Source organism: Xiphias gladius, chromosome 12 (genome assembly GCF_016859285.1).
Source record: "Xiphias gladius isolate SHS-SW01 ecotype Sanya breed wild chromosome 12, ASM1685928v1, whole genome shotgun sequence".
Classification (NCBI taxonomy): Eukaryota; Metazoa; Chordata; class Actinopteri; order Istiophoriformes; family Xiphiidae; genus Xiphias; species Xiphias gladius.
The window spans coordinates 7468953-7488767 of record NC_053411.1 but is presented as its reverse complement, the minus strand read 5'-3'; the positions used below and the strand labels follow the sequence as shown (position 1 = coordinate 7488767).

The window sequence follows — 19815 nt, the reverse complement described above, 5'->3', positions numbered from 1 at the left end:
AATTATTGCTGTTGTCACACCCCAGTCCTATATTCACACACACGCACACGCTCACTCACTGTCATGTTCTTTGGCTCCTTGTTCATTGCTCTGCTATATCATGCAAGCCTTTAATAGTGGCCCAGCCCTCACAAAAACTGGTAAGGTTATTGAGTGACACAGAAGCCCTCTGGTGCACAGTTACTGCTGTGAACACAAGTTTGAGTATGTCCCCGTCTGTGACACACAGTCACAAGAATAGTAAAGAGTACAGTGTTTTTGACAGCTTTTCTAGCAAAGCTTGACAGTTACTTCAGTCAGAACTGTCTTTTTTTCTGTCCTGTGAAAATGTGAGATATACTGTACAAGGCCGATTATTTTCTTTTTCACTGGCTCAACTATTTTCTGTCTCTTTGTCATGTATTCCAGCCACCATCCAACAACATTTTTCGTGCCTTTTTTACTCTCTTCAGTTTTCGCTGTGGTTCTGCCATTCCTGCTTTCAACCATAACTACAATGCTTCCTCTGGGCCACAATTTGCCATTCATTCAGTATTTCTTTTCATTCCCTTTTGCACTGCTTTTGCTCATGCTGCTGCTCAGCTGTGTCAGGCCCATGTTGTAAAACCAAAACACCCATAATGCTTCACGCCCATCTCCCTGTATAGACCGTAATCTGATCCCCCTGGAGGAATGTGGCAAGCCTTGGGATGGCCAAATCGAGGTACAAATCAGCTGGTCGGCCGGCAGATAGTGTATCTCCAAGTGATTTTAAGCCAGCACTTTGTCAGCAATTGGCAGAATGAAATCAAATTAGATTTTTCCCTCCACCAGCCCAAATTCATGGTTATTTTCTATCTCAAACACTTCATGACAGGAACGTTGTCAGACAATGGCTGTAAGCTGCATTAAACATTCGCTGAGTACTGTCTGTTTTGTGGCTGGCAGTTAAGAGGGCAAGGACTTCTTTTCAGCCTAACAGATGGTGTATACAGTACAAAGCTATGCAGTTCCACAGTATTAGGCTGTGCAGCACTGCTGCTGAAAGTAAATATAGTGCATGTTTGACAGCTAGCTAACTTCAATACCTTTTGTAACAACTGCCAGGGTATATGGCAGTGTTTGATTTTGTGTGTCTTTCTTTGGCTTTAATGAAGGAAATGTTCTTTAAAAATTGTTCAGTCCTCTGTATTCACTTTTTGGTACATAAGCATTGAAATTATTGAACCTTTATGTTGCAGGAGAGCTCTGCTGGGAAACATACCACATGGGAATGTCTTTGAAAGTTTTCCAAAGTAAAGAATTTGAAAAAAGCTGAACCACTGTATCTGGTCTGAAATGTGAAAAGATGTGAATGCACTTCTAAGGAAGTGCTGGAGAAGAGAGTCTGGGAGTCAAGACTCCCTTCAGGCAGTCAAGCTGTCAAGTGTTCCTTTCTGAGTCCTGACTTTGCTCACTGACCTGATCCTCAAGGATACATGACCCTTGGAGCAGGCCTGATTGGCACAAGGGGATCGGGGGCATGACCTAGGCAGCCCGCTTCTGCTTGATCCGCACTACCCAGCAACGCCTAGAGTCTTATAAAGGCCCTTGCTCTTACTTAGGCTCCCCATCGTTGATTGGACCCTGACTACAGAGATGGCGTTTGAATGTGATGCTTTAAATGCCTTTAATCTCACGGCTGCTAGTAAAGCCTGCACAGATGGTGCCATCAGCATAATACTCCGCTTGTGAATTTTGAAAGTGCTTTCTCTGCACTATGGAGGTCAGGCTGGCGGCAGAGAAGGATGATTTACTTTATAGTCACTTTTAGCCCAGAAGGGTTGCATAATAGCTGCTACCTCAGGGGCTCCATCACAGCCTCTCCTGATATATGGAACTCCTCCAGGGGGCTGGGAATGGCTAGACGTGATGTGTGTGGTTGATGTGGAGTTATATCCGTTGCTGACTCAGAATTCCTTTGGTGTATAGAGAAATAATTCCTTTGTTGCCCTCCCTCCCTCCTATCCCAGCCCGGGCCTTTTTTTGCTTTTCTTTCTTGGCAGTCAGGTACACCTGCTGGCAGGAGAACCCACCACGCCCGCACAGTCATGGCCTAGATACAGAGATGGGTTTGAGAGGTGGGCGTGGGCAAGGGGGAAAAGGAAGCAATGGCAAAGGAAGGGGACTCTGAGGGGCCTTGTTGTCTTGGCAAGAGGTAGGAGGAGGTGGCTGGCTGTGCCATCCCATTGCCTCACCACCTGTCCTCTGAAAAACCAAAGTTAGTCTGCCAGATATGAAAACTCATGGATGTCTTGGACACAAACATTTGATACCAGAAACATGCTTGTTACAATATTAGATGTGTCTTATTATACTTGAATCCAAATCCTTTATTTGGAATTATATATTTACCTTTATCTATGTATTTACTTATTTAGAACACATTAAACTTTGCTTGCCATTTCTGACCCTCCCTTGTCCATTTGGCACAGCATGGAGGAATGCCATTTTATATATGTGATGAGGCTATTCTTGTATGGTTGGGAGGGTTTTCCCCAGTCCACAGATCATTTTGATATTGGCTGTGTGGTATTCACTTTCAAATTAACATTGTCAGTACAGAGGAGTATGAGGAGGGGATTGGGGGGTTAATTAATGATGAGGAATGTTGTCTACAGTTCAGGCAGTGTTTTATTTGGGTCAGCCTCAGGTCTGGTATGATCCGTTTACCAAGTGTTGGTGCAAATATACACTGGCCTCATCCCCTCTGTATGCAACTAGTAATTGCATTCTAGAAATGCCAACATCTAAGCTGCCAACGAGCCCTCCTTGGGAGGTGCGATCACGCCTGTTGAGGCATATTATCTCAGAGGCAAGCTGTGAATGAGTACAGAAAACACTGAAGTTTCTGGAACATAACATTTTTTCCATTGATTTACATACCATATTGTATCGTATTAGATAATACTGTAATCAATTAGATTGTTTTAGGAGTCTATTGTCTGTCTAGATACCCAATTAGGGATTTGAGATGTGGTAGTGCAAGAACATAGAGCATTCCCTAATCAGCCAGCCATATTCATAATGTTAAAGGTATCATATGTTGATGCCATTCTACATTTTCTTATATTGAGTATTATACTCCCTAAACACGACATAATATGTCTGGATACTCTCAGCAAATGTGTTCTGCAAGCGAAAATTCCTTTTCAGTGTTCTCTATAGAGGGTTTAAATGTGTGGATTGAAATATTTAAAAGAGGCAGGAAAAGAAGGAGCCATAATATGGCTCTTGACAGTTGACTGTAGCAACATTAAAAAAACACTAATCCCAGGTAAAAAATATAGAACTAATTTGCTTACAGAGCTGACATTGTATGACCAACTAACATTTTAAAGCACTTCTGAAAAAGGTTCTACAAAGCTGTCCAGTTTAATTTTTGAAGCATACTGTGTTCTATTTTTACTTGTCTGTCATGGTATCATTATAGTATTAGGTTTTGCATGTTTAACTTGATAGTAATGATTTTGAATTCAAACTTGTGGTTTTGTGACAACAGCTACAGCCCCAGCTGAACTTCACACAGCTGATCTGTATTGTGTCCAGCCACCTGTCTGCATGTCACTCCACACTCATAGAACAAGCCACTGACAAGAATGCTTTGTGAAGTGACTGCCTGGGCACTGGTGGAGCTCTCCAACGTTAGTTGGAACATATGTTCTCAATAGACCTGTATTGTCAGTCCTTCCCAATGCAAGCACCAGTTGACAGCATGATGGAGAGTGGTGGAGGGCTCGCACAAAGGTGGTTCTGTGCACATGCAGGGCCAGATTTTTGTCCAGACTAGAATCCAAACACACCCACCAATTAAATAAAAAAAACACTAACAAATTGAATATTTAGCTTCACGTCATGTCTTCTATTGACAGTTGCACTTGATGACAGCACGTAAAATAAAGCCAACAGCCAGTTGACCTCCAACATGTACATACATTCTGCACTTATGCATGTTTCCTTGCTTTGCTTCGCTTTGCATTGGTGTTAGCTTTTGGTCTTTCTTGTTGAAGAACCAAAGAACAGGAGAAATTAAGGAAAAACGGGACTAAAAATTGAAATCACAGATTGACTGTTATGAAAAGCCAGTCAGATAGCTTTCTTTCTCATTGTCAGTAGACTGTAACTAAGTGCTGGCAAATGCAGCAAGATCTATAGGCTTTGTTCACCCATAAAATGTTCAGCAAAAGCTGAATAGTACCTTGCAGCTTTTTGTGTGAGGGCCCTAAAATGACAAGTGAGGAAAATAGTGTTGTATTTATGCTGTATTCATCACAATAGCAGTCTTAAAGGTGTAGTACCTTACACTGGGGAATATGCAGATAAGAGTGGCTATGAAACTGTCTGGCTGTTACGTGCCACAGGTTCCATTTGTGGGAATAGCTTGCATACACCCGAGCATGCACCCATAGCGCCCTGTCTTCCAGATCCTTTCAGCCTCCTCCATTGTTCCGCCTCTGCTATGCTCTAAAGCTGATTACAGCACCTTCTCTAATGAAAGCTAATCCTGTGTCACGGCATTGTGGTGGAGGAGGAGGGGGACAAGCCTCAGCACGGCAAAGCTAGCAGGGAATGTCTTCTTCAGGGCCTGTCAGAGTGGCTTTCAAAGGAAATGCCAGAGTGTTAACTTCCCCACAAACCTGGAAATCTGCAAAGTGTTTTACATCAAAACTGAGATTTTTTTTTGTGATGGCCTGTGGCCCTTACACCTCTTACAAAGAGCTGCCCAAACTTGTAATGGCCTGCAGTAATTCAACTATGTTCAGTCCAGCCGTTCTTTGTAGCTTCCTAGTTGATGGAAACGACTTGTCAAAATTACTCCAGCGGTCTATTACACTTCAGGTCCCTGTGACCTCTGTCATTCCTTTATCTGTACTGAAAAAAAGCATACAGTATACAAAGTCTAGGTTCAGGTGATTTACTTGAAACATCGCTTTAGCCTAGGAATAGGCATCATACTTGTCAGGAAAAACAGCCCTGAAAGTCATACCACTCACATTTATTGCTTTTTGGTTCCATGAACTTTTGGTTCCATGAAGTTAAAATTCAATCACATCCTATTTGCAATCATTTGAATTTTCAAAAGTCCTCATTTATCACTGATGTGACAGAGTGGTTTGTCCTCTAGAGCTTTATAGGGAGTTTTGTCCTGATGTATGTGGCAACTTTTATAAACATATTTTTAGTTGTGTAGAAATTAGTATGGCAAAAACTGAATGTCAGAATTGACAACCGTTTCTCTCCCAATACTAATGTCATTATCTCAATTCTGCGTCTCTTCCATTATTAAGTATCTAGCTCATACCAGTGCTCTCTTTTTGCCACATCTAAAATCTACACACCTCACTGACTGAGGTCATTTTTATTTTAAGGTAACATGAAGCCAGGGATGGCTGCCACACTACAAACTGAGTCAGCTGCCTGACATGTCAGAGTGAGTTTAATTGATCGTTGAAACACAGAATTTTATAATGACAATTACAAAGAATATGAATTTAATGTTGATCAGTCAAATCATAGCCAATACTTGATCTGCTGAATAAGGTCAGTATTGGCACTGAAACCGATCTGGCTAATTGGATTGGTGAATCTCTAGTTTTCAGCAGTTTGTTTTTATCAGGATTTATGACTGTGTAAATTTGAAACGCGCTGAGACAGAAGGAGGCAACGTGATAAAACACCCATCTGCTATATTTCTGCTTTTACCATAATAATTTTTAGACTGTTAGACAGTTGGATCTTAAATTGCTGTATGAAACAAAAGCCACCTATGTCGTTGAGTGTCTTATGGTCTATAATTTGCTGTAGACTTCAAGTTGTGTGAGGCTGGTAATTTTGCAGGGACATCCCATCAGTGGACTGTGAGCCAGTGAGTGGATCGTTTTCGATAGATTGGCAGCTGCTCTTCTCCCTGCTAGCTTTTTTTGTCATCCTTACGCCTTTTTATTTCATTGACTAATATTTCTCTCTCCCTGACTCATGCACCTCCCCCGTTCCAGCTCCAAATCACTGTAGTCATTTGCTAGCCGTGATCCAGGTCCCTGGCGGCCTCTTACAGTGTCATTGATCAGCTGCTACATTGATGGCTCGCCACAGACCCAATCCCCACCAGAAAACCAGTGCAAGGACATCCCTTAGAAAATGCCCCTCCACCCCCCACATCACCCGCCGCTTACTCCCATCATCTGCCGCCTACACCCATCTACCCATCATTACATGCATACATACATTAATCCATCCCTCCATGACAGCCTCCCACGCCTCAGCCCTAACCTTACTAATTAATCAGGGACTTAGTTAGAGCCCTGTCTGAGCAGCGGTGCATTTTGATCACCTGCTGCCGCCAACGCTTTCTACAATTCTCAACTAGAATCTGTTGAGCCAACAGCAGGATTAACGTTTGCTTGTCACTCAGATGCACATTGCTATCACCAAGGTATCTGAAACACTGCTATGGGCTATTTTCTGTCAGGGCTTGATGGTCTTTGATAACCCTGCCAGCCATGGCAGGATGGATGCAGGTCTTGGTTGCATTCTGGCCTTTTGTAGTATACAACTTGTCTATCTTAATAATGAGGATCCCTAGATAACTGTTGTTGATGAGAACCTCTGTGCAGACAGCCATACGTGTTATTGCAGTGAACAGCTGTCAGGTGCACTATCACACTCCCGTTGTTTGTGTGTCACTACATTTTACTAATCTATCAGTTTTTAAGCATGTAACAGTGGGATATGTATAATAAGGCTTTTGCTCAGATTTCCAGCCTTGGATCAAGTCAGTGCAGAACGTAGCATGCTGCCGGCGACTCACTTTTAATCCAATATTTTGATTGATGAAAGATTTAGACTGAGACTCTACAGGGCTGTTTCCCTGGCAACCTCTTTTGTTCACGTTTATCTAATATTTCACCTGTTTGTCGATGTGATGTAAAAGCTTATATCTCTGCAGTGGATGAGGATGGTCAACAACTCTTCAAAGTACAATAATGGTGCACTGGTAGCATTTAATCAAGCTACAATTAATTATGAGATTGACTGCAGGCCATAGACAAAAGTAGTGAAACAATGGGTTGTTCTGTAAAATAAATTGTGGGTTAAAGATAACAGTTATGTTATGCCAAACAGTTAACAGTTATGCCAAAACTTGAAATATATCCACATATCTTTTTTGCAAAATAGAATTTAAAAAAAGGGGGGCTATTTAGACTGTTATTTATCTGACAACTTCACTGTGTATTTTTCAATGCATTGCACAGTGCCATTTGTGCACCATGTAGCAAAAACTAACTGACCAAACAGTGCAAGGAGTGCTGAAACAACATCCAGTGCTTCACAATTATACATTATAAGGAGAGTGTTGAGTAAACAAGGACACATGGAATCAGTGTTTTAAATTTAATGCTATTAATTTAACGCAAATAAATTCAGTCGTTTGAGGGCATCTAATGAATATACTAAAACACAGTCTGGGTGTGTTTTCCTTCCTGGCTGGACTAACCACAACAACATGTAACTTCTGTTCCTGCTGCTACAAATTTGGGGGAATGAACTGAGTAATTTGAAGGCACAATTTAGTAATTTTAGAGCATGAATTATTGATTACAGGGGGGCAAATTAAGTAGTACAAGAGTATGTTATTCAAGGGAATGATTGATAATTTGTGTACACAAATTATTAAATGTGATATCCTTAATACTTGCTGGGCTCTGTAGCATTATTTGTCTTCATGGCACAAATTCTGTCTCGATACAGGCCTCCAGAGTCTTTATTGACAGTTCTGCTCAGTACCCTTTTGCATTTTTATTTCCTCTGACACAGCCAAGGGCTCTTTTTCTACTTTTCCCCTTTATCTTTTTCTCTCTGCTGTCTGTCACTGAGAAGGTGAGTGTTGTTGGCTCTGCTCTCCTTCCTGCCTCAACCACAGAGGTAACTACTCCATTCCCATTCTGCGCACTGATATAATCGGCAGACTCAAAAGCACTGAGCTTCAAAGCCGCGCTCTGTTAAGCGTTTCGTTCAGGACTGGCTTCTATCCCTAATGCATGGTAAAGAGGTTCATGCCAATTTCGAAGTGACCTTTTTACCGTTAGCCCTAAAGCCTGCAGGCCTTTTGAATCTCTGGTCTGTCCTCGGTGGCCAGATGGCAGCCCAATATGTTCTGTAGGTTGACTTCACTTTAATACATCTTCATATGACATAATATTAGAAAACCAGAGTAGTTTCCCTCTTTGCTGTACTGAATCACATTGCAAACACCCAGTGTACGGATTCAGCTACTGCATCAGCTCAGCGACACGATACAGCCTGTTAAGACTTACTTTTGTAGAATTATCCAACAGCCAACCATTCGTTTCTGTTTTATGATTTCTTTGCTTAAGAATCATCTCTAAATTAAGCTGGCAGCCATAATTTCCCTCTTAAATATTGTTTTAAGCCTTTCGGTATTAAAATACACCATTTGTAATGTGGACTGTGTGTGTCAATCTGTAACTGAAATTTATTTATATTATGTAAATTGTTTGCAAGGAATGCATCATTTCTAGGGAGTGCCGACTCAATTATTGATTGACATATTGTGTATGAGATATATATGGCTTTCTAGATAGGCTGGAGAGGGAGGCGGAAACGCCAATTTCATTCCTGACATATCCACATCACACTGGTGTATCCAGTGTGTGAGGTAGACCATATGGCAAATAATTTATCACTTTATGAATATGATGTGATATATGGTTCAGCTGTAGCAGTTCTTTGATGTCAGCAAAAATAGCCATATGATCTTACTTGGCACTGGTTTTAACATACCAGTTGATCAGATAGTTGATCACTTGATTCATTAAAAAGAGATCTATCTTGCCACTTATCTTGCCTCAGGATAAAGAGCACAGCACCATCATTTGAAAAGTCAAATGGATCAGGGGAATAGTGACTGCCGTTATGTGCGAGTAAGGAAGCAAAGTTATAGATCAGTATCACGCTTTAGATGAGACACTAAACTGCCTTTGCATAATAACATCTGACCATACAGTCAGATTACTTCTGGTATTCTATGCTTTGTATGAACTGACCTTTGTTGCACTCACACATAGTTCTGGAGTCTTTATTCTGCCTCAGCTCCCTGTTGGTCATGCTGAGATTTCCAATGGTCATGCTGAGGCTAAGGGGAGGAAAATTGCTGGTGTGGTGGCTTGTCTGGTGGAAGGGGGCGGAGGATTTGATGTGGGCAGTGTCAACCAGAGTCTTGCCCACACTCAGCGAAGGCTCCCGCAGCATCATGCTCTGTCAGCAGTTTCTTTGGGGCAATTCAGTATCTGATGGAGAGATGCCATGCATTGCAGGACTTAGGTTTCTGGACCTGAAATTGTAAGAATTTTTCACAGGTTGTTGCTTTTCTTGCCAGGCAGTCTGCTGTATCTGTATGATTTTAAATGAGTTCATTTGTTTTATCATTGCCCACTCACTGGCCACAATCCCAACCTAGCTTGGACAATGCCGACTTAATATTTTTCAGATAGAGGCAGTTAGTAGCAGATACCTTGCTCTTCCTGACCGTCCGGGGCAACCAGAGTCAATGTTTGCTATAGGTATCGCTGTGCAGTTGATGAAAATAAACTGGCACCAGTAGTGGCAATAATTAGATACCAATCGATTGACCGTATTGTGTGAGTAGAACTGTATTATTTCAATAAAAGCACTTCTTAAAAATGTTTTTATGCTATATAGCTACAAAGTACAGGCATGTTTTGAAGTTTGGAGGTCTGCTCTGTAGAAGTTTTCTGAATTCTAAACATTTCTTATCAATATCACTGTATGTGACTGGACTTATGTTTGCTCTGCTTTTAGTGTTAGGTTTAGGGCACACAACTTCCTGACAGCTAACAAGGCAAGGATTGAAAATGATGTACAGGAATTGTAGACATCTGAACTTCTAGATGAGGCCAGATTCACTCTTGCACTCCGTGTTCTTCACTAAATGAAGCCAGGGGCTGCTTGGTGAGCTCTGAAACAGTCTGTCTCACTTTCTCCAATTAAGCTGATCTGTCCAGCACCATATGACTGCGCACCTCCCGCTGTCTCATTCCTCAGAGAGATCGCATTAGCTCTGAACTGCACCAACCTGAACATTTCAAAATGCCATTTTCCCACTGCTTCTCAGCAGTTTTAGATGTACTGCGCCTGGTGGTGCAAATTTTCAGGAATCATACCTCAATTGTCTCCTATAATCTGACGTAATTATTCCATTCATCATTGCTGCATTAACAAAGGTGGCTATGGTTGATGATCTAAAGCTTTGTGAGTTAAAGACTTAAGACTCAGTGATAATCCACTGTAGAAGGAAATCATTAAATGTTGCTCTAAACCTTTAAACCTTTAAACCCTACTGACCAACACAGGATAGAATGCTTTTACTTAATAAACTTTAAAGCTGATTTAGCATGTCCTCCAGACATCTCTTGGTTTAGTGGTCTATTAGTGTTTAAACCTAATGGCTATGGATAGTTTTAATTTGTAGCTATGAAATTACAATGCTAATATGAGATGAATTACCAGGAAAAATTCAATCACACTCCAGGTTTGTTTTTTTTTTTTTTTTTTCTTTTTGTTTTTTTCTTCATCCTCTCTATTCCTCTCTCATTCTCTCATCATTTCTCTCTTGGGCTAGATTCAAGTCTAAATTGTAATTTCCCAGTTACATAACAGAAGGGAACAGAGAAATGGTCAAATTAATGTGGGCAAAAGCGACCAACTAATGGAGACCATTTTTGTGTCATACTTGAGTTCAGGCCAAAACGCCCCGGGTCAGTTTATGCCCTCACAGCTATATGAGCTCTGTATGAAAGGATGGATAGATGCACAGGGTTATTCGCAACAATCAACAGTTGCTTAGTGGGAATGTTCTGGCACTGTTGTTTGGGCGGAAAAGGGTTGAGATTTCGCGATTTTTTTCTGTTCAACTCTGACTGTCAGTACCTCGTATTTGAATGGCTAATTGCTGCACTAACTGAGAAAGATGTGGCCCACTATTTAATCCAATATTTGAGACCACCATTTATTTTCTTGTTCAAATAACTGAACACAACAAAATTTTGAAGATTTTTCTTCTTTGACTGAGTTGTTAGTCCATGTTGAGCTTTTTTTCTTCTCGAGACTTTTCATTTTTGTCATGTGAGTTACGCCTTTTTCTTTAGAGTGTGGAACCTACCATTACAATGTGCCATGTAATGTTTTGGCAGAGGTGGGTGTTACTCTGGTTAATAAGGGGGCTGTTAGAAATTCCACAAGGGGGAAAGTTCACAGTGTTTCCATTGTCATGGCTGTAGGAATTGGAAGGATGATGTGTTGAGAGGTTGCCACAGCTTCCATGCAGGTTATTTCTATTAAAGAATAATGTTATTCTTTAGTGTTTTGAATTTTAAAATTTTTTATGTTTTGTCACTTCAGTGGGAGCAGATATGGCTCAGTCAGCATCCACAGATACTCTGATAGTACCAAGTGCTGTATTGTGGGAACACAAATCGTCTACAAAATCACAGTTAACTCAACGGTTCAAATTGTGTCCCAAACCTTTGGAAGTGTATGTATCTAGTATGGCAGTGGTCATATTTCAGTAAATGTCTGACTGACTATGGAAGTATAATCAGAAAAACATCATATCCCTTAGATATGGGGTTTTCCAATGCATCTTTCTCATGAACCTCACTGGTTTTACACTTAGGCATGTTGTTTATCATTTATCGTCTATGGGGTGGGTCTGCTGCAAGCTAGCATTCAACACAAACAGAATATAGATTTGCACAGAAAGTAAATAACTTGGTTTAGTCTCATGAAGTTTAGCTTGAAGTGCATAACTGTGGTAAACTGTCTTGGGAGTTTGCCTGTCATTGCAGTAGAGCTTAATTGGCAGTGGCGGCTAAGGAAAATAATGTAAGAACCTTACCCTCTGCCCTTATCTCACAGCTATACACATTTACATGGAGTTTATTATGACAGCCAACTAAATCAATACCCTTTATATTTAGCGATTCCTAGTATTACTCTTAAACATCTGAGGATGATGGTGTAGTCGTTCAAGCCCCAAGGCCCTTGCCTCGGGCTACAGTTGCACAGCAGGTGCTCAGGGAGGCCACCTGGGGCCATGGGTAATTCTATCTCAGATGGGGATTTCTGAATGTCCCAGATATCTAAGTGGAGACACTAGATTTATATATTGTTTCAGAAGATTTCTTTAAGCACATTGAGTATTAATTTGGCTTTAACAACGTTTGTGTTGAGGTCACATTTTGATCATTTTGGTCTTAAGCGTGTAGATTCACAAAGGTTTATGGTTGCAGGAAAGAGGAAAATGGACATTAAAGTTTTTTTAGATGAGGAGCCATAATATGAGTATATTATACTGACAGCACAATACATCTGTGGTGTTGCAGAGTATTAAAACAGCAGTTCAGGAGAAAATAATTAACAACTAGGTAGAAGAATTCTAGTTTCCTTATAGCTTGCCAGCATTATAATGTTGACTTTCAGATATCACAAATAGGTTTCCATGTCAATTGGTGGCTTTAGGCACTATTAGAGTTTATTCTAAGTGGATCGAGTATAGCATTTTGGATCAAATGTAGAGAAATGTGAAAGTTACTGTCAGTTAGATAGCTGGCCTTTTGCACCCTGGTGATTTAGATTATTAATGACTAGTAATGCTGAACATATTCAGGGTACAACTCTGCAAATCCGGTAAATCAGCAGTTTCAACATACATCTGTTAGAAAGCTTGAACTCCTGCAGTTGAGATCCCAAATATTGTCTTGTCACTAAGCACAGTGTGACGCAGATAAAGTGCAGGTCTAATTACCACCGATATCGCGTTTGGGATGGATGGATTTTAACGCATACGTGCATGTGCGCATGCACACACACACACACACACACACAGCCACCAGCTCAACAGTATTTGCTGCTGGTTTAGTGCATTAGTCACACTTGTGTGTTATGTGCAAGTCTGCAGGTGGATGTTAATTAAGAGCATGTCTTATTTTTTAAATTCTTTGAAGCTGCTGAATTGAAAAGTCCACAGGAGGTGGTCTTAATTATGTCTTTTTTTGTACCTTTTTCTGGTGGTAAGTTATACAGTATGCTCATGAGGAGGTTGTAAAAAGGAAATATTAACATGCTGGGCTTTTGCTTAGGAGGAGACCACTAAAAGTACCTATAATAATGGTTTCATTCAAAAACTAAAAGCTCTTTTTTACTTGTTTGATGTCACCCGCTAATTGGCAGAGACACAAGGTCCAATTTAAGGAGTTACATTGTGGGGTTTATTTTCTTTTGTTACAAGAATATGCTTTTCATTTAAAGTCTGACTCACTGGGCTATTTGCATAGAAAATGTGCACCATCTAATGTTTATGATGTGATTAGATTGGAAAGTTCACTGTTTTAAATTATACAAACAGGATTCAGGCTTTTGAACACGTCAGTTGTATCCAAATTACTTGAGAACATTGAATTGCTGTGAAAATCTATCGTTTATGAGCCACTACTTATGGAAATTGACAGTAACAGAGATTTGTTGTGGATTTGGTTATTGTAATTTCCATTATGCCTTCAAGACTCTTGGAAATATACATAATTTTACTCTTCTAAATAACTGTGAAAAAATAAGTAGATGCATGTCAGACTGAAGATTATGTCTCTATTCTTCTAATCATACACATGAAACAAAGCATGTTTAAATACAGAGATATAGAGTTACACATTAAACCCTGCAAGATAATATACTCATGTTATTTAGACTTTGTCCTCATATGAAAGGCTTTTTTATGTTAATAAAACAACAGATAAATGTGTCTCAGTTCTCCGCTTCATTTTCAAAGTGTAATCTCTTTTGCTATGAGTATTGCCAAGCAAACTAGAAAGTGTGTGGGTCTGTTATAAATATTGAAAATTTAATGACTCACAGATCATAGCAGCAATCTGGTAAATTGTCTCAGAGGGAGGGCTGGAAGCAAGGGAGTGAACACTAACTCCCTCTCCTGCTGGGAGTCGATCCCCTGGAAGGTACAAAGTACCTGGTAATCAAACAGCTTAAATGCCGTTTGCTCAGTGATGTGGAATTAACTGTGTTTCCTCATAAGCCTTTTGTCAATGAAAAGTATATTAAAGCACTGTAAATGTGTTATGAAAGTATATTAGCCGTAATGATTCTTTTCTTTTTTTTTTTTTTTTTTTAAAACCCTTGCAGCTGTCCCATTCCCCCCCAGTCACCGGCTGACGGCTAAAGAGGTGTTTGACAGTGAGGGGAAGCCCAAAGTGGACGTGCTGAAAGCTCACCTAACCAAGGAGGGCCGCGTGGAGGAAGCAGTGGCTCTGAGGCTCATAGGAGAGGGTGCAGCAATCTTGCGTTCAGAGAAGAACCTGCTGGACATCGAGGCCCCTGTGACAGGTCAGGAGTCAAGTATGGCACATGGTGTTTGGTCACACACAGCTTGAAGTCACCACTTTTTTGGATTTATGATACTGTGAATTCCGTTATTTTGCTATATTTTTATCATGATTATTGATTATTTTATTTGCACTCAAACGTGTGTATTGATTGCTGGTTTGTGTCTGTAATCCTTTGTATCTTTTTTCCCAAAAGGCAAATAGTTATTACTTCAGAATGCGGTTAAGAAATCACAGGCAAAACAGAATTTGTGCTTGTTTTTATCAGTTAGTGTAACAAATGACACCTACCTTGTGTGTCACTGTTTGTTTCTACAAACAGTCATTGTAAGGACTACCAGAGGAATTCACCGAAAATGAGTCCAAATCACATGTTAACTGAAAATAACTTGTGCAGCCCTTTCTCTCTCTGCTTTATGTATTAAGATATCTAGTCAACTTGCAAATACACGTGTTAGAATAGAAACTGTGCTCTCCTAAGAGGGGAGAGCTAGAGTACAGCAATATGAAAACTTAATTTTCTTAATTAAGTGAGTCATTGTGCCTTCAGGCCACACATGTTCCGTGTAGCTGGCCATAGCAGTGTATTGTATTTCAGGAAACAACCAAGGTTAGACCATCCAGCCTGGCAAAACTAACAAGCTTGGTTACACTCTCTTAGTTGCATTAAAACATAATTCTGCCACAGAAAAGCTCAAAAAAATATTATTAATAATACTGAGAGATGAATTTAAAAAACCTGCTTACATTGAAAAATGGTAATAGGACACATTTCCTGCCTTTTATCAGAGCTATTAAGTTGAAACATTTTCTGTAATTTGTTTCTGGATACAGATTTTTCAGTTGTTTTATCTCAGAAGCGCCCTGCAACTGAAGTTCAGCTCATCCTCTGTGAAGGAACATACTATAGTAGGAGGCTCACTCACTGATGCATATGCACAGATTCAATCCACCTATTGTTGTCTTTCTTCCTGGTCAAGTGCCCTGTTCCTCCATTAGACTTTCTGATGAGGTGTCTTTGATGTTGTTGTAATCAGAGGCAGACACCTACTCAAAGGATCTATGGCAACCCATCATTTCAAAATACGAGATAATTTGCAAAATATAGTCCAGGGAGGCCCATACTCATATTTGGCAGGCTTCGCTCTTACTTAAATTCATGAATACATGGCCCTTTTTTAGATCAACAAAAGTGTTGATCTAAAATGTTTACAAAGGCCATTATGATAAGGGAATATTTTGTCTAGCCATTAAAGAGAGTAAAGCCTAACAAAAAGATGCAAACAGGTTGGGCAATCAAAGGCCTTATGTGCTACGTCTGTCTTTGGGTTTGCGCGCACATAAGCAAGGGATTAAGAGAAATCCTAATCCTAATAAACAAACCTAGATTTCTGATTATTTACCCATTTATACACATAACCAGCTTTCTTAAACGTTTTAACTATATGTGTACATGACAAAGTATCACTGATTACACAACATTGAAGGATGAAAGATAAAATCAGCACTTGTGGCTGTGCACTAGTGTATCAAATTAAATTATAACTCAGACTGAAACTTTAATTGATACTCCAGTTTTAACTAAACACCACTAAATAAATTTCCACTGTGAAGCAATGGGGTGTTTATACAAATCCCATATGCACATGAAGGAAAAGCTGGGATTTTTAAGACCCTTGCTGTGCCTGTGCTCAGGCAAAAAAAAAAATCTCTTAAAGTGACAGTGTTTATTATTTAGTTAGGTACATAAATATTTGGACAGTGACACAATTTCGGTAATTTTGCTTCTGTACACACTATCGTTGGATTTGAAACGAAGCCATTAAGATGTGATTGAAGTGTAAACTTTCAGCTTTAATTCAAGGGATTTAACAAAAATATTGTATCAACCGTTTAGGAATTACAGCCAATCTCTCATTTTCAGATAATCAAAAGTAATTGGACAGTTGGCTGAAAATCAGTTTCATGGCCAGGTGTGGCCACTTCCCTTGTTATTTTCATGACAAATTAAGCAGATGAAAGGTCTGAAGTTAATTCCAATTGTTGAATTTGCATTTGGTAGCTGCCCATGGGAATATCTCATTATCCAGTCCAAAGAGGTGCTGATGCAAGCGAAGGGGGCCATTATTAGGCTGAAAAAACAAAACAAACCTATCAGACAGATAGCAGAAACTTTAGGAGTAGCAAAATCAACAATTTGGTACATTCTTAAAAAGAAGGAATGCACTGGTGAGCTCAGCAGCACCAAAAGGCCAGGAAGACCATGGAAGACAACTAAAGTGGATGATCGCAGAATTCTTTACTTGGTGAAGAAAAACCCTTCACAAAATCTGGTCAGCTCAAGAATACTTTCGAGGATTTAGGTCTATCATTTTCAAGTATACTATCAAGAGATGCTTTCATGACTGTTAATACAGAGGGTTTACTACAAGTTGCAAACCACTGGTAACAAACAAGAACAGAAAGGCCAGATTAGACTTTGCCAGAAAACATCTAAAAAAAGCCTGACCTGTTCTGGAACATGATTCTTTTGGACAGATGAAACCAAGATTAACTTGTACCAGAATGATGGGAAGAGAAGCGTATGGAGAAGGAACGGCTCATGATCCAAAGCATACACCATCATCTGTTAAACATGGTGGATGATGTATGGCTGCCAATGGAACAGGGTCATTGGTGTTTATTGATGATGTGACTGCTGATAGAAGTAGCAGGATGAATTCTGAAGTGTATAGGGTTATATTATCTGCTCAGATTCAGCCAAATGCTGCTAAACTGATGGATGGTGCGTCACACTTGACACTTCACACAGATGGATAATGACTCGAAACATACTGCGAAAGCAGCCCAAGAGCTTCGCAAGGCAAAGCAATGGAATATTCTTCAATGGCCAAGTCAGTCACCTGACCTCAATCCAACTGAGCATTCTTTTCACTTGCTGAAGACAAAACTGAGGGCAGAAAGAATTCACAGAGAAGCAGCAGCTGAGAGTCGCTGCATTAAAAGCCTGGCAAAGCATCTCAAGGGAGCAAACTCAGCATTTGGTGATGTCCATCGGTTCCAGACTTCAGGCAGTCATTGACTGCAAAGGCTTTTCATCCAAGTATCAAAAATATTCCTTATATTTATAATTATGTCGGTTTTTCCAATCCAATTTGAGCCTTTGAAAATGAGGGACTATGTATAAAAATGCCTTTAATTCCTAAATGGTAAATGTGATATCGTTGTTAAACCCCTTGAATTAAAGCTGAAAGTCTACACTTCAATCACACCTTGATGGGTTGTTACAAATCCATTGTGTTGGTGTATAGAGGCAAAATCACAAAAATTGTGTCACCGTCCAAATACTTATCTACTTGACTGTGAAACAGTATTACCTTAAAAAGATTAAAATATGATAATGCTGATTCAAAAATGCGGTGTTGTGCGTGGCAGAGATCAGATTACTGACTAAGGACATCTGATCAGACTCTTGTTTTTTGTGTGTAAACATGCTCTTACGTTGATCTTCCATATTAGTCAGATTTTTATTTCAATTCTCAGACAGATCGGCCACTAAACCACCTTCCTGTGTTGTGTTACATAGAAACAGTGGACAGCTTCTGTTCTGTGTGCAAGTGGAGGATCCTGAGGAGCTCTCTCTGTGTGTGTGTGTGTGTGTGTGTGTGTGTGTGTGTGTGTGTGTGTGTGTGTGTGTGTGTGTGTGTGTACACTAGTGTACTAGTGTACACGAGCACAGCAATGAAGCACTTCTTTCCCTCCCACGCAACACCCCTGTCTCAACCCCTCTCCCACTCCCTTTTTAACAAGGATTTCTCTTTTGCGCGTGCTTGTGATCCTGCTGTGTCTCCCTCTCAAGCACACTCCCAAACTCATACACTTTTCTTTATAAAAATTTGTTTGTTTCTCTCAGTACTCCTCTTCCCTGTGTCTGCCATGGTTTATCTTTCTGTGTCATGCTCAGGTACTGTTTCTCTCTCTCTCTCTCTCTCTCTCTCTTTCTCTCTCTCTCTCTCTCTCGCCTCCATTAGCACACCTCCAATTCCAGCATGACACATGGTCAGCAAATTAGTATGTAAATATTTATCATAGATGCAAAGCACCATGACATGTCAGCTATCTCTCTCTCTCTCTCTCTCTTTCTCTCTCTCCCTCTCTCTCTTTCAGCTGCTCACACTCACATATTCACTGCCTGGTTGGGCCAGATGGCAGGTGGGGTTTTCATGGAGGGAGGGGTGTGTATGACGAACAGAGCTGGCTTAGGCTACTGAGTACAAGCTGCTCAAGCTGCTGGCCTTCGCAAGTCACCCATCAGTAGAGCTCCGACAGCTACATCACCAGGCAACAATGGGTTTTTACACCATTCAAGCACTGGTTTGTGTGGGGGTGCTCGACCCTTTTGAAGCTTGGTTTGTAACATACTAAAACACACTAAAAACATGTTTCATTTTAACCAAACATTATGTTTTTCATGAGATGTTGAGGTAACTGCACAGTAGAATCTGAAATGTTTATAGGATTAAGTGTTTTTTCCTTAGCTATCTGTATTTCACAATATTAGATATTTTTAATGAAATTGTGATGTATACTTAGTGAGGAAATGTTAAGACCTTGGTTGTGGAATTTCTGTTCCACATTTTAAAAAGATCTTACGCAGACCTTGATGGTTATGGCAGTTTTATAAAATTTGATGTGAAGTGTGTTTGCTCTGTGGAGCATTGCAAGGCCATTAAACCTTTCCAGGTTCTTATGCCACCGTCCTACAGTGAGAAATACACTCATGGATATTAAAGTTAGACTGATAAATTGGCTGGGTTGATACTAGCTTGTTGCAGATATATCATTATATGTGTGTATGTAATAGATATGTGTATGTGTTGGCCGGTAAGTAAATAAATTACATTCAAGAAAATGCTTTTGAGGTGATTTAGAAAGTGTCATTATTACATAGGAAAGCACCTACAACTTTATCTCACTGCTGCAAATAGTGCATTTATGTTAATGCAATTATGTAACTCTCTAACTTTGAAAACCGTGAACTAGTACACCAAAGTTCAAAGACATTGCGCAGCTCTCCTATACACCATGCGTTATCCACCTAACCAAATGTTTTCGGGTTGAACTGCCATGATGAAGGCAAGTTCTGTAATATTTTTTCATTTTAGTGTGTAAACAAAAAAAAAAATACCATGCGCCAATTTATCATTAGCATATTTTTTAAATTCTCAAACATCAGTTGGTATCAACCTCGAAACGTCCCATTTATTAAGGGGTTGGAACCAGTGGTTTACACGAACACAGTAATTTGACGTCCAGCTATAAATCAGACATTCTAACCTTTTCTGTTGCTGCTGTACTGTTCTAA

The 19815-nt window shown here is 40.0% G+C and overlaps 1 protein-coding gene across 2 annotated transcripts in view; it reads left to right on the top strand.

Moving 5' to 3' along the window:
• The window catches only part of LOC120797395 (serine/threonine-protein phosphatase 2B catalytic subunit alpha isoform), a 62387-nt gene that overhangs the window by 10913 nt on the left and 31659 nt on the right, over positions 1–19815 (top strand). For both annotated transcript variants that reach the window (XM_040141028.1, XM_040141027.1), the window contains exon 2: positions 14251–14451. In XM_040141028.1, the coding sequence (XP_039996962.1) occupies positions 14251–14451 (201 nt within the window). The remainder of the gene's footprint in view (positions 1–14250; positions 14452–19815) is intronic.